The sequence below is a fragment of the Plecotus auritus genome (assembly GCF_963455305.1).
Source record: "Plecotus auritus genome assembly, chromosome: 9".
NCBI lineage: Eukaryota > Metazoa > Chordata > Mammalia > Chiroptera > Vespertilionidae > Plecotus > Plecotus auritus.
Genome location: NC_137783.1, coordinates 42,553,606 through 42,568,669, shown reverse-complemented (window position 1 = coordinate 42,568,669; position 15,064 = coordinate 42,553,606). Strand labels below are relative to the sequence as shown.

The 15,064-nt window shown below is 44.5% G+C and overlaps 1 protein-coding gene across 1 annotated transcript in view; it reads right to left on the bottom strand.

Moving 5' to 3' along the window:
• The window catches only part of SIRT1 (sirtuin 1), a 32,599-nt gene extending 28,805 nt beyond the window's left edge, over nt 1–3,794 (bottom strand). The window contains exons 1-3 of the mRNA XM_080688250.1: nt 3,321–3,794; nt 1,373–1,489; nt 26–267 (exon numbers count right to left, since the gene is read on the bottom strand). Of these exons, the coding sequence (XP_080544376.1) occupies nt 26–267; nt 1,373–1,489; nt 3,321–3,699 (738 nt within the window). The 5' untranslated portion in view covers nt 3,700–3,794. The remainder of the gene's footprint in view (nt 1–25; nt 268–1,372; nt 1,490–3,320) is intronic.
• Nucleotides 3,795–15,064: the final 11,270 nt, after the last annotated feature.

Sequence of the window (15,064 nt, the reverse complement as noted above, 5' to 3'; positions counted from 1 at the left end):
CTCATGTTTTAAACATGTTACATACCCCAGCTCCAGTTAGAACTATTATTTTTTTGCATTCCTGCAGTAATTTCACAGCATCTTCTATTGTATTAATATCTTTTCTTTTTTTCCTTTTTGGTGGTTCTGAAAGGATATTAATAACAATCTGCCACAGTGTCATATCATCCCATTCAGGTGGAGGAATTGTTTCTGGTAGCAAATCTTTTAGAATTGTTCGAGGATCTGTGCCAATCATGAGATGTTGCTGAACAAAAGCATATGGACCTATATTAAAAGGACAAAGAATTACATCAAATTCACATCCAATTAACTTAAAATCTCATTTTCTGAAGTAATGAATTAACAATCTTTATGGGTTTTTTTAATAAAGTAATAAAATGCAATATAAAAATATTTCATTTTCACAGCATCCTCAGAACTAATGCTATATCCCAATGAAATTAGGGGCTCAAGAGCTTAGGTCTGCCCCTTGAACTATGAAATACAAAATATTTTAAGAGTCAAGCCCTAACCAGTTTGGCTCAGTGGACAGAGCGTTGGCCTGCGGACTGAAAGGTCCCAGGTTCGATTCTAGTCAAGGGCATGTACCTTGGCTGCGGGCACATCCCCAGTAGGTGTGCAAGAGGCAGCTGAATGGTGTTTCTCTCTCATCAATGTTTCTAACTCTCTATCCTTCTCCCTTCCTCTCTGTAAAAAAAAAAATCAATAAAACATATATTAAAGAAAAAAAAAAAAAGACTTACTGAGCACAAATTATGTGCCAGGCACTTTTCTAGGAACTGACAAAATAGCACACAAATCAGTTTAAAAAAAAAAAATCCTTGTCCCCAATAGGGCTTATATTCTAGTATAAGAAACACAATAAGTTAAGATTCAGCTCAGCCTGCGTGGCTCAGTTGTCGAGCGTCGACCTATGAACCAGGAGGTCACAGTTCGATTTCCAGTCAGGGCACATGCCCCAGTTGCAGGCTCAATCCCCAGTAGGGGATGTGCAGGAGAAAGACTGATATAGCTATGTCTCTCTAAAATCAACAAAAACATCTTTTTTTAAAAAGCGTTATGTTAAAAGAAAAGGAAGAACAAATAGGAAGGAAGAGCATTACACAGAGGAAACATGTGAAAAGGACCCAAGGACCTGAGGTGTGAGAAGGACCCGGTTGTTTGAGAAATACTAGAGGCCAGCTTCCATGGGCGCGAGCTGTTTAAAATCAGAAGCACTAGACTTTCCCTAGAAACATAAATCTTAGCAAGCACCTAAGGAACCTCATTCCCAGGTTATAAGGAGGCAGATAATTATCTTTTTAGTTAGCATAAAACAAAAATACAAAGGAAAAGAGAAAATTTACTCTCTAAAGCTGTGAAACCATACCTATCCGTGGCCTTGGAGTCCAGTCACTAGAGCTTGCATGTGAGGCTCTATCATCCTCATCACTTTCACAGGAATGAAAACCATTGGTAATTATTTCATCACCAAACAGAAGGTTATCTGCAAAAGAAACCAAAAGCAACTCAAGTCTGCTGAATAATCTGCATCTAAAATGTATGAAGATCTGGGCCCTGGCCCGGTGGCTCAGTTGGTTAGATATGCCAAGGTTGTGGGTTCAATTCCCAGTCAGGGAGCATATAAGAATCAACCAATGAATGTATAACTAAGTGGAACAACAAATCGATGTTTCTCTCACCCCACCTTTCCTCTCTCTCTCTCTCTCAAAACAATTTTTTTTTAAATGGCCCTGGCCAGTGTCTTCAGCCCACATAACAAAGGTTACGGGTTCAAGTCCCAGTCAAGGGCATGTGCCTGGGTTGCAGGTTCAGATCCTCAGTCTTGTGCTGGAGGCAGCCAATTGATGTATCTCATATAGATATCTCTCCTCCCCTCTTCCTTCTATCTCTAGGGAAAAAGGTAAATGGGAAAAATATCCTAGGGGTGAGGATTAATAAAAATAAAATAGTATGAAGATTTGTAATGGTTATGATGTAATGATTTTTCACTGAGTAAGACACGTTCAATTTCCAGTCAGGGCATATACCCAGGTTTCAAGGTTCAGTCCCCAGGAGGCAACCCATCAATGTTTCTCTCCCTTCCTCTCTAAACAAAGTCAATAAAAACATATTTAAAAGAATGCCTGCTGGGTCATCTTGCATGGTTGGTTCATAAGAACAGTATTTTCTCCTTAAGAGATTCTAACCTCAATCTAAAAGTCTCAGTTCCTCACAAATCTACATATAAATAAGTCTACTAAATCCAAACACAAAAGTAGTAATCTAAGCTAGACTGAATTTACCAATTACAAACAATGGAGCTCATAAAATTTGTCAACTAAGAATTTACCGAAAAAAGTTCCAATGAAGCTACAGCAATTTGCAACTTCTCTAAACATATCAAGATAGCTTTGCCTTAATTCGTTTCCCCTATTAAACTTTCTTGAAATGAGGTCTTTTGACTAATCCAGTCCCTAATGCACATGTTATCTTTATATACAGCCCAGTAAGTCCACTGTTTAGAATTGCTACTGATGGAGACGAACATACATCCAGGACAGAAACTCCTCAGATCGAAAACATGAAACTTCAAGGGTGACAGGATAAATACAACTAACACATCTAACTTAGTATGCCAGAAAAATGTCAATTCGTGTTTCGGGGTTATATTTACACACATTAAAGGATTAGAACTAAACTGAAAACAATTCGAACATTAGAGAAATACTATCCATGTCAAGTACTCTAAAAGTGCTATTGCTCTCCTCTGCCCACTACTAATTGCACCACAGAACGGTCTTTAGAAACAGCTGTGCTCTTGAAAACTGAGGGTATGGATTTAGAATTTAGCTTTGCTCTTTAAAATTTAAAACAAATGTAAAAATTAAGATCCTTCCCAAAAAAAGTCACGAATTGCACAGGTATCCGTTTGCTAAGACAACTGCAAAAAGATAGGCAAAAGTTGCAGGTTTAAGTGTTTTGGGGGGCGGGGGGATGAGGGGGAGCAATAACGTTTAACGAAAGCGGTATATACATAAAAGGGTAGGAAGCGAAAGAAACTTATTTTAAAACCAACTGCGAGTTTCCCGGCCCGGCGGCTGCGCACCGCGCCCGGGCGCCCCGGCGGGCAGCGGAAGGGAAAGCCGGGGGGGGGGGCGGGAGGGAGCGAGCGCGGGCCGCAGCCGGGCGGCCGCCCCGGAGGCGCACAGAGGGCGGCGGTAGGTGGGGGACGCCGCCGAGCCCGCCCCGGCCCACCCCAGACACCCGCACTTAGCCTGGAGGGGCCCGGAGAGGGAGGAGGAATGCGCAGTCCCGGCCGCCCGCGCCCGGCGCACCTCGGTACCCAATCCCCGCCGCTGCCGCCTCTTCCTCCTCCTCGTCCTCTTCGTCGTCGTCGTCATCGAAGTCGTCGTCCGGCGGCGGGTCCCAGGAGGGGCCCTGCAGGCCAGGCCCATTGTCTCCTCCTCCGCCCGCCGCCGCCTGGGCCTCCCACTCTCCGCCGGCCGCCGCCGGGCCGCCCCCGGCCGCCGCCAGCGCCTCTCGCTCCGAGGCCGCCCCATCGGGCTCGCCCGGGCTCCGCCCGAGGCCGGAGCCGTCCCTGCGCGGCCGCTTGCGGAGCGGCTCCCCGGGGGGCGGCGGAGAGGCCTCCCTCTCGGCCGCCGCTGCGGAAGGGGAGCCGCCGGGCTGAAGGGCGAGCGCCGCCTCGTCCGCCATCTTCAAACTGCCTCTCTGGCCGCCGCCTCGCCTGCTCTGCTCCCGCTCGCACTCGCGGCACTGGCGCCCCCGCGGCTCCGGCTGCGGGAGATTTAAACCCCGTCACGTGACCCGCACCGCACCACCCACGCGAGCGGGACCACAGGACGCCGGGTCACGTGGCGGCGCTGCGCAGCCACCCTCGCCCCTTTCTCAATTTCTCTCCGCCCGCCCTGAAATCACTGCGGCGGGGCTGGCGCAAGTTCGGCTTCGCAGTGTGAGTGTCCGCTTATGCCTCCGGCGCGCCGCGCTGGCTCCAGATTTAGCGGAAGGTGGACGCGGAGGCCCCGAGAGGCGATGGGGGAGGAAGCGGGCGAGGTCGGCGCCGCAGACGCGCCGGCCGCTCGGTGTTGCTGACGGTTTGAGGGGAGGCCAAGGGACCCGGGCCATCCTCACGCCGCTGACAGCTCCTCTGGGGCTCCTCTCTCCCCTGCTTCTCTCCTTAGCCGCCCCCTCCCCCATCGCTTGTAGCAACCGTTTGCGTTTGTAAACATGCAAAACTAGTGGGGCACTGACCTCTTTTCCCGGAGATTGTCAAATGACAAAGGGACAACAGCCAACACAATAGCCATCTGGTGCGAATGAATCAAATTTTATAACTATGTAACTACCATTAAGGGAGTGTAAAAAAATAAGGGACCTAGTATCCATTCTTCGTGTACTAGAAAAATGTTATTGGCAAAACTGGTTATTAATATGGAAACATAAATATAGAGTCCTACCTCACACTAAAAATAAATCCCAGGTGGATTGAAGATCTAAATGAAAAAATACAATAAAAATAAGGCATTTTAGAACATTATATAACTGCATTAAGAAAGCTTTTTAACTAAGAAGCCATTTAAAATATAACTACATAAATATTTAAAATGTTCTAATCTATTAGTAGTCAGGAACATACAGGTAAAACCATGAGGTACCTCACATAGGCAAAAACAAAACAATTTTTTTAATAGGAGTAATTATTACTCCACTAAGGAGTAATCTTTTTTTAATGCTTTATTGTTTGAAGTATATTACATATGTCTCCTTTTGCCCCCATCAACCTCTCCCAGGCCACCCCCAACCCCCACACATGCCCTCACCCCCCTGTTGTCTGTGTCCATTGGTTAGGCTTATATGCATGCATGCAAGTCCTTTGGTTGATCTCTTCCCCCTTCCCCCCCCCCCCCACCACCACCACCCCTGCCTTCACTCTGAGGTTTGACAGTCTGTTCAATGCTTCTCTGACTCTGGATCTATTTTTGTTCATCAGTTTATGTTGTTCATTATATTTCACAAATGAGTGAGGTCATGTGATACTTATCTTTCTCCAACTGGCTTATTTCGCTTAGCATAATGCTTTCCAGGTCCATCCATGCTGTTGCAAATGGTAAGAATTCCTTATTTTTACCGCAACATAGTATTCCATTGTGTAGATGTACCACAGTTATCTAATCCACTCATCTGCTGATGGACACTTAGGCTGTTTCCAAATCTTAGCTATGGTAAATTGTGCTGCTGTGAACATAGGGGTGCATATGTCCTTTCGGATTGGTGTTTCTGGTTTCTTGGGATATATTCCTAGAAGTGGGATTATTGGGTCAAATGGGAGTTCCAGTTTTAATTTTTTGAGGAAACTCCATACTGTTTTCCACAGTCTGCATTCCCACCAGCAGTGCAAAAGTGTTCCTTTTTCTCCACATCCTCACCAGCACTTGTTTGTCAATTTGTTGTTGATGATAGGCATTCTGACAGGTGTGAAATGGTACCTCATTGTCATTTTGATTTGCATCTCTCAGATGATTGATTAGTGACTTTGAGCATGTTTTCATATATCTCTTAGCCTTCTGTATGTCCACTTTCAAAAAATGTCTATTTAAATCTTTTGCCCATTTTTGATTGGATTATTTGTCTTCCTTTTGTTAAGATGTATGAGTTCCCAGTAAATTTTGGAGATTAGGCCCTTATTGGCTATAATATTGGCAAGTATGTTCTCCCATGCAGTGTGCTTTCTTGTTGTTTTGTTGATGGTTTCTTTTGCTGTGCAGAAGCTTTTTATTCTGATGTAGTCCCATTTGTTTGTTTTCTCCTTAGTTTCCATTGTCCTAGGAGCTGTATTGGTAAAGATATTGCTACAACATATGTCTGATATTTTGCTGCCTAACAAGACAGTTTTTATTGTTACCATCTATCACTTACCAGGATATGTACTTCCTATTCAACTTTCTCTTTCTAACCATGCTTCATCACTTGATGTCCCTACACTCCAGCAAAGCTTGGGGTTGGGATTGGAGATAAGGGAATTGGAGTGGCGAGAGCAGAGGGCAAAATACTTCCATCTCATGCCAGCAGGGCCGGGCAGAATGGTCTACTGTGACATTTTGGGTTTCTCTCATTTTCTTTTCTCTTGACTATATAAGAACTATTTCATTTGAATTCATTATGGTGATCATATAAATAAGAAGACAAAAAAGAGAGAAAATACACCTCTTTTACTGGAATAATGTTTATGAAATAAGGCATTTTTTAATCATCGTAAAGACAACTGTGACTTATACAACCACTTCTCTATCATAAATACTGACATCTTCACTCACTGTCAATAATAAATATATTTTCTGATGAAAACTGAAAAAAAAGTTACTACTTAGCATTCTTGATGGAGAGACTGGACATAAATGGAAAGGTTGAGGACACATCAATAAATATTTCTTGCTGAAACCAGTTTGGCTCAATGGATAGAGCGTCAGCCTGCGGACCGAAAGGTCCCGGGTTCGATTCCGGTCAAGGGCACATACCTTGGTTGCGGGCACATCCCCAGTAGGAGGTGTGCAGGAGGCAGCTGATCGATGTTTCTCTCTCATCAATGTTTCTAACTCTCTATCCCTTTCCCTTCCTCTCTGTAAAAAATTAATAAAGTACATTTAAAAAAATAAATAATAAATAAATAAATATTTCTTGCCCTAGCTGGTTTGGCTCAGTGGAAAGAGCGCCGGCCTGCGGACTGAAGGGTCCCGGGTTCGATTTCGGTCAAGGGCACATGCGGGGGTTGTGGGCTCAGTCCCCGGTGGGGGGCCTGCAGGAGGCAGCGGATCCATGGTTCTCTCATCATTGATGTTCCTATCTCTCTTTCCCTCTCTCTTCCTCTCTGAAATCAATCAAAAAATATTTTTTAAAAAAATAAATATTTCTTGGTAAAATTTAATGTATTAAAATGATTACATTATTTTTAGTTTAAAAAGAAAAAGAGTAACCATTTTTTGAAACAGCCACCTGAAGGCTAGACTCTACAGTCTGATAGCCTCATCAAGCCTCCCCCACCCTGTGAGGTGGGAGCAGTTGACTGACTTTCCTGACTTACACCACTTCTTTTTAAATTTCCTGGGTATAAACACAAATGTAGGAGGTGTTATTCTTTCGTGGCTTCATGTATGTTATTTTGTCTTTTTTATTAGATACAGTGTTGTATTTCCCTACAGACCTTAGAATTTTGCATCCTATCAAGCACCATTTGAGTTCTCTGGGACTTTTAAACTAAAGTAAATAGACCATTTGGTAATGCAGCCTTGCCTTCCACCAGAAATATTAAAACCTAGACCAGTGGTTCTCAAATCACAGAGATTTCGCAACCTTACCCCTTCTCTGGGGTATACTTGACAATGTGGAGATATTTTTGTTGTCACAACTCAGGGGAGACTGTACTACCGTGTTTCCCCGAAAATAAGACAGTGTCTTATTTTTGCCCCCAAAGACACGCTAGGTCTTATTTTCAGGGGATGTCTTATTTTTCCATGAAGAAGAATACGGTACACATTTATTGTTAAGTGAAAATAAAGGAAATTTATTACCTATATATGGTACGGTAGTACGGTAGTTGTCAACACAAACCAGACAAACTGTGAATCCTACAGTATCAAGAATTTACTCATTTATTCAATGACAATCATGTCATCATCTTCTGGAACATCATCATAACAATCCAATTCCTGAATTTCCTGGTGAATTTCTTGTGACTCCATTTCTTTCAGAATCAGTGGACCAAATCTCTCATGTTTAGCAATAGCACTGTCTTTAAATGAGTACTTCTTGTCAAGGTAGCCTGCTCGCAGTGCATTTGCAATGCAACTGTCAGTGATTTTCTCCCATGAATTCTTCACCCAAGTCACAACTTCTTGTAGTTTAGGTTTCACAAAGTTTCCACGCTGATTTCTCTCCATTCTATTTTCAATGTAGTCATTAATTTCCATGCACAAATTGTCTTTGAATGGCTTGTTTATTGCAATATCAAGAGTCTGGAGATAGGCCGTCATTCCTGCAGGAATCATTATCTGATCTATTTTTCTTTCGTGAAGAAATGTCTTCATGTCTTTAGCGCGGTGAGTGCTGGCTGCATCCCAGACTAGCAGACCTCTTTGGCTCCCTCGCATAACAAGCGGCAGTATTAAATCGACCCACTTCCTTATAACTGCTTGTGTGGCCCAGGCCTTTTCAGTTTCAAGAATAAAAACGCCCAAAACACGTTCAATCTTTTCCTTCTTGCCCTTAGAAATGATTAAAGGTGGGATTTTAGTGCCATCCAGACGAATTGCCAAAATACAGGAAACACGTGCACTTTCGTAAGCAGTGGAGGGAATGTACGCTAAGGAGGCACCCCGCTGTTCAATTGTTGTTTGAGATGATTGGCCCATAAACATTGCAGTTTCATCCATAGCAATCATGTTGGAAAGATTGTATTTAGAGAAGTCAGCATCATCAATGAAGGACTTGAATGCAAGTGCTCACTTAATAACTTGAGTATCTTCCAACCTAAACAATGTTGTAGATCTTAAAGACAGGTCACTTCGCTGAAGGAAATTATCCAGCCAGTGTTGTGATGCTTTGAAGTCTTCGGGGGGGGGGGGGGGGGGCTATGTCAAACTGTGGTGCCATTGCAAGGGCAAATTCTTGAATCTGAGCCCTATTCACAACCAAAGCCTTTGCTCTCCTGTCAACAACCCATTCACAGATCAGGTCTTCCAGCTCAGAAAATAATGGTTGCCGACCTGATCCACACTTGCGCTTTTTAGCATTTCCCTTGTCCACTTGTTCAATGAGGTTACCATACTCTGCTCGCCATTTTCGGACCAATTGGATACTCAACGTCTTCTCTTTGCAGAAAGCAGTAAGATTTTGGCCCCAAGAGTCTTCCACGATTCCCTTCTTGTACTCCACGGAGTAGCTTTTTCTTTTTGCGCTCATTTCTAGGGGTAAAAAAAAGGAATTGGGGTATCAAGGTGGGGGAAGGGGGATCACTCAAAATGACACAGGGGGAATCAGAGGGGGGAATCAAAATGGCACAGGAGAATCAGAGGGGGGATTACCATTTTAGTAACCCCTTTTGATCCTCCTGTGTCATTTTGATTGCCCCCTCTGATCCTCCTGTGTCATTTTGATTGCCCCCTCTGATCCTCCTGTGTCATTTTAAGTGATCCCCCTCCCCCCACCCCTGTGCCACTGAACACCTTCACCAGACATCCCCCCTACCCCTTTATCAGACATTTACCCCCTGGGGCCTGCCTGGGGACTGTCACTGGGCTTGCTGGGGCCTGGATCTGGGCTGGAGCAGGGTCTGCCACTGACTGAGAACCTTCAGTCATCATGAAGGCGGCCGCGAGCATCAGGTAGTGTCACCAGAGACAGACCAGCACTCACCACTTTCGCTGCGTCCTGTCCGCTCTAATCCTCCTGTTCTTCTACACGCATCTGCGAAAGTTTCCTCCTCTCTCCCGCCCCGCGCTCACCGCTCACTCCAACCTCCTCTCCGCCTCCACACAGCAGTGACGTCAGGACTCCGTGTAACGTCACTGGTTGCTATACGCCAGTTGGGGCGGCCATAGCGACCAGTTTACGGTAAATTAATTTTCATTCTGAGACAGAGCCTGGGGGCCTTATTTTCGGGGGATGCCTTATATTTCACTTAGAAGGAAACCTGTAAGTAGGTCTTATTTTCGGGGAAACACGGTACCAACATTCAGCAGATAGACCAGGGATATTGCTAAATGTTCTACAATGCAGACGACAGCCCCCTAAGCAAGAAAGATTTATCCAGCCAAAATGTCAACAGTGTCAGGGGTTGAGAAACTCTGGCTTAGAGTTTCAACCACACAGGACAAGTGGTACTGATTGGGGCTCTAACTAACAAAGATTTCCTAGGGTATGTTACCGTGTAGTTGGAAGCTGTGAGGATTAGGCAATTGTGGCATATTGTGTGCAAAGAGGTAAAGGGTAGTATATGACAGTGGTCGGCAAACTCATTAGTCAACAGAGCGGCAAACTGCGGCTCGAGAGACGCATGTGGCTCGCGAGCCGCGGTTTGCTGACCACTGGTATAGGAGACAGGATTTTATTAGCAGGCCAGGTTACAAAGTAGCATAGGCAGTGATTTTCAAATTTTGGTTTTAAGCAGCGGAATCCATCTGTTGAATGATCTTAACTCTATTATAAAATGTAAATACATTTCCTTTGATAGTTAAAGAACTCTCACCAATCAATAAGAAAAAGATTGATAGCCCAGTTGAAAATTAAGTGTTCAATTCACAGAAAAGGGAATGTAAGTGGCTTCAAAACATGTGAAAATGTAAAACTTCACTCATAATGAGAGAAATACTCAATCTACAATGAGATACCATTTTTCACATATCAAACTAATACATTTGGTCATATTGTTGTATCGGAAATCAGCGAATGAGATACAAGACGCCTTAATAAGTCAATTAATTAGGAGTTGTTTATTGCGTGCAGCCCAGAGGGAGGTGTCTCTTCCAAATCTCTGAGCACCACATACAGGAAGTCTCCTGTATTTATACTTTTGGAGCCTCTTTGTTTGCAGATATTACAAAGGGCTCTGTGTGAGTTATTGTTACAGACAGTTGTAACCTTGAATACATGATGAGTTTGTACTTGGCATAAGAATATGGGAATTATTATCAGTATTAGTCTATTACATTGGATGGCTAGCTTCCAAGATCAGACAGTTATGTTTATCTTTTTCTGTTATTTGAACTAAAAACAAAGTCATTTTATAGAATAAGAGACTGTCTTAAAGTGACAGAGTTTACAATGTCAGAGTTTACAGTGACAGAGTTTACAGGACTAGGGACTATCTAACAATAGCAGAGAATTCAAGCAGCAGTTTTATACAAGATGGAGGTTACTATGCTTCAATATCTTGCATTGGCAAGGATGTGAAGGGCAAGTGATAGAAGTGTAAATTGGTACCCTATGGAATGCAATTTGGCACTATCAAAATGTGAAATGCACATGCCATATGTATAAAATGCCATCTATATGTAAGGATAATCACTGTGCCATAGTTTATGCTAGCAAAAGATGGGAAATACACGAATTATCCATTAATGAGGAACTGGTTAAATATATCACCGGTACATATGTTTATATGCACATAAATTATCACTAAAACTCAGGAAGTGGGTGACAGAAGTTGCTCCTAAAGAGCAAATGGGAGACTGAACAACAGAGGTATAAAGAAGATTCATTTTTACTGCAAAGCCGTTTGTGCCTTTTGAAGTCCTCACCATGTGCATCATTACATGTCATACGTGCATGGATTCATACTTTGCCATCTGTATGTCATGCATTATATATATAGTCATCCCTTGGTATTCTTGGGGAACTGCCTCCAGAACTCACCACCCCCACTGCACTATGGACACCAAAATCCTCGGAGACTCAAGTCCCTTGCATTAAATTGCGTAGAACAATACGTATAGCTGCCCCTGCTGTGGATTTGAAACCTATGGATATGGAGAGCTGACTATTAAATATATAAAAGCAGGACTGTTCTGGTTGAAGTAGACGCCCCGAGTTTCTACCACGGCATTCCTCAAGATATCACTGAGGAGATTTAGGGTCCCAAGAGAACATAGCAAAAGCCACTGTCATAGCTGTCTAGGGTAGATTAACTACTGTAATAAATAATCCAAAAATATCAATGGCTAAATTCAGGTTTCCTAAAATGAGTTGGAAAATGTTCTCTTCTATTTTATGGTATTATTTATAAATTAAATGTTTGGTAGCCTGGAGTTTCTTTATTGGAGGATTTTAAACTACAAATTCAATTTCTTTATTAGATATGGGACAGTGAAGATTATCTGTTTCTTCTTATGTGAGTTTTGGTACTTCAAATAATTGGTCCATTTTCTTTAAGTAATTTAACTTACGGGAATAGACTTGTTTGCAGTACTTGTTACTCTTTTTGATGTCAGTAGGGTCTGCCATAATGTTTCCTCTCTTATTCCTGATAATGTTACAGGATGGGGCCCAGGCCCAGAGCGAGTCTGCCTCAGGCTGGCCTGTAATATGTGGATTCTTGACTTCATGCAGGGAAGATTTCCCAAAATGAGTCCAGGTGATTTTGAGAGTATGTTATTAAAGCTGAGGAGAGTGAAGCAAAGGAAGGACTTACGATAAAAGTTGCAACAGGAGAGAGAGCCTAGGCTTTGGCTCCCTAGAAATGTTATAGGAAAAAAGTGAGCCAAGGTGGGGCTGCTTTTAGCTCACTGGAAAGTCAGGCAGGATCAGGGGTAAGCCCGGGACAAGCTGCTGCTTCCCACTGTTCCCCGAGTTGCAAGACTCATGGGGTCCCTTCCAGTTTAGGAGGAAGTAAACAGTTCATGCCTGAGAAGGGACATGGGGGCTCTCAAGAGGGAGCCCAAACTGGGTCTTTGTCTGGAGGGTTTTATCTCTCTTCTGCTGGCGAGAATCTTAGGGGAGGGTTTCAGTAGAATATTCATCAGCTTTGCAGGTGCGTTTTTAATATGGCTGATGCATCAAAATGAGCGCATAGAGGAATTTGGGATTATTCTTTGGTCTGTTTTATTGTTTTACTTTTATTTTGGTTCTGTCTGGCTTTTATTGGGTTTTTGTTATTTGTTCCCCTGACTTCATCTGTCCTTGGGTTTAGCTGGCACAAATGGCATTAATTGGGTCTTCCTTCTCTATTTTCCCAACCAGGGTGATTTAATCTATGCATTCTGTGATCAGGGAGGAGAGGTATAAACCATTTGCTCTCGAGTGTCCTTGGTTAGGGAAGATTAGGTCTTGCAATTCACTAACTGGCTGTAAGTTGTTCAAATTGTTTGGCCTTGTTTAATTATCTTGTCTCAGTTTCCCCATTCCACTCTCTCGGGAATTTTTCTAGCTTCTTACTATCCTACCTCAATAAAAGTCACATGTGTCTTTCCCTCCTTTTATGGTCAGTCTGGCCAGAGGTTTACTACTTCTATTGTTTAGAACTAGGCGCCCACCCCCAAGTCGCTGGTCCGGCCCTGCCTCCCTCTCCCGCCCTTGAAGCAGCTGCAGCCACTGCTAATCAGGCCCTCCCCCAGCGCAGGCCTACAGAGGCCCCTGCCACCCGACCCCCGATGCTGGTTGACCCGTTATGATGCCCGGTTAATTAGCATATTTCTCTATTTTATATATATATATATATATATATATATATATATATATATATATATATATATATATATATATATATATTAGGGGAGTCCCTTTTCCAGCCCTCTTCTTTCCAGATTCCCCCATACTGTCCAGCTACCAGGGTTCCCTTTTCTCCGTTCTCTGACCAGAAAGATGAACTTTCTCCTGGCATTTTAGCTGCTACAGTTCTGCAAAATTGGACCAACTTTGGAGCAAACAGTGAAAGAAAAGTGAAAAAAAACACATGAATGGGGACCACCCCCCCGCATATGCTTCAGACCACAGGGTTCTTTTAGGCACATTCTGTACCTTTCCCCTGCGTTCAGTCTCTCCCCTGAGCCCCGCTTGGGACTCCTGCCCTCTCTGTGGTTTTCCTGTTTCAGGTGTCACAAGAGACAGCTAAGCAGCCAAGAAGAGCTCTAGACCCGGCTCCCTGCAAACGCCTGCACCTGCATCTGGCCTAACTGCTAGCCTTGACACACATAAAAAACATAAATACCATGCCCTCCCTACACCACTTTAGCCTCAGCCCTTCTGTTCGCAGATGTAACAATAAATTTATACATGTTGCTTTTTAATTTCATTCGGCCTGGTTCCTCTTGGCATCCACCTAACATTTTGGTGCCAAAACCCGGGGATGCCGAGGGGTCTCCTTCCCAGTGCTGATCCCGCACTACACACCGGCTCATTTCATCTCTGGTAAGTGACAATTTGATCACCCTTCGGGATTTTAGATTTGCCACTTTCCGTCTCAGACAAAGACCTAGCGCTAGGCCAGTCCCGCCTCGGCCTGGGACCAGGCCCCACAGTCTCCCTCGTGGAGGAGACGCCCCCCACAGGCATCAGACTTTCTTCCCTCAGAAGCCTGACTAGACGGTAGGGACACCCTCCCTCCAGTCCTGGGTATTTCTGTTACTCACCTCCCCTTCCTACTTACCCCATGGGGAATTCTCTTTCCGTCCTCCAGATGTCTCCTCCATAATCCAAACACACTCGGCCTTTCCACAGAGGTCTGGCCCAAATGCCTTAATTTCTCTTGCAATACTGCCTGGCACAATGTAAATTAGACAATGACTCACATTGGCCCAAGAATGGTACTTTCTCTGGGACTTAGACAATTTCTGTCACCGCAGTGGTAAAGGTCAGAGATCCCCTTCGTCCAGGCCCTGCAGGGGTCCTCAAACTTTTTAAACAGGGGGCCAGTTCACTGTCCCTCAGACCGTTGGAGGGCTGGACTATAGTTTAAAAAAAAAACTATGAACAAATTCCTATGCGCACTGCGGGCCCGGGACGAGTCGGCTGCTAAGCAGGACGGGCAGCGGCACCCGACGGGCCGGATAAATGTCCTCGGCGGGCCGCATGTGGCCCGCGAGCCGTAGTTTGAGGATGCCTGGTCCAGGCCTTCTTTACACTCCGTAATCGTCCTCCTCTCTGTCAGACTTGCTCTACTTATCAAATCCAACTTCTCCACTCAAAGCCTCCTTCCTCAACCCCGGACCTTTCCACCTGAGGCTTCTGATCCATCTTTCCCTGACCAGTTGGATCCCTCAGACCCTCCCTTCGATCCTTCCCTGGTCATTCAATCCTCTGTTCCCCTCTGGGTCCCCCAAACCCACCTCCTTATGCCCCTATGTCTCCAGACGCCACCTCTTCATGTCCACCCCTCTGCCTCCCTACCGAGCCCTGCCTCTCACTCATTCCCAGGCAACCCAGCCTCCAGTCACCCCTCACCCGACCCCTCTGCCCCACAGCCTGGCACTTCCCTCCGAGAGGTGGCTTGGGCGCAGGGTATTGTCCAGGTACACATCTCATTTTCCATGTCCCACCTCGCATACATTGAGAGGTGTCTTGGGTCTTTTTCCAC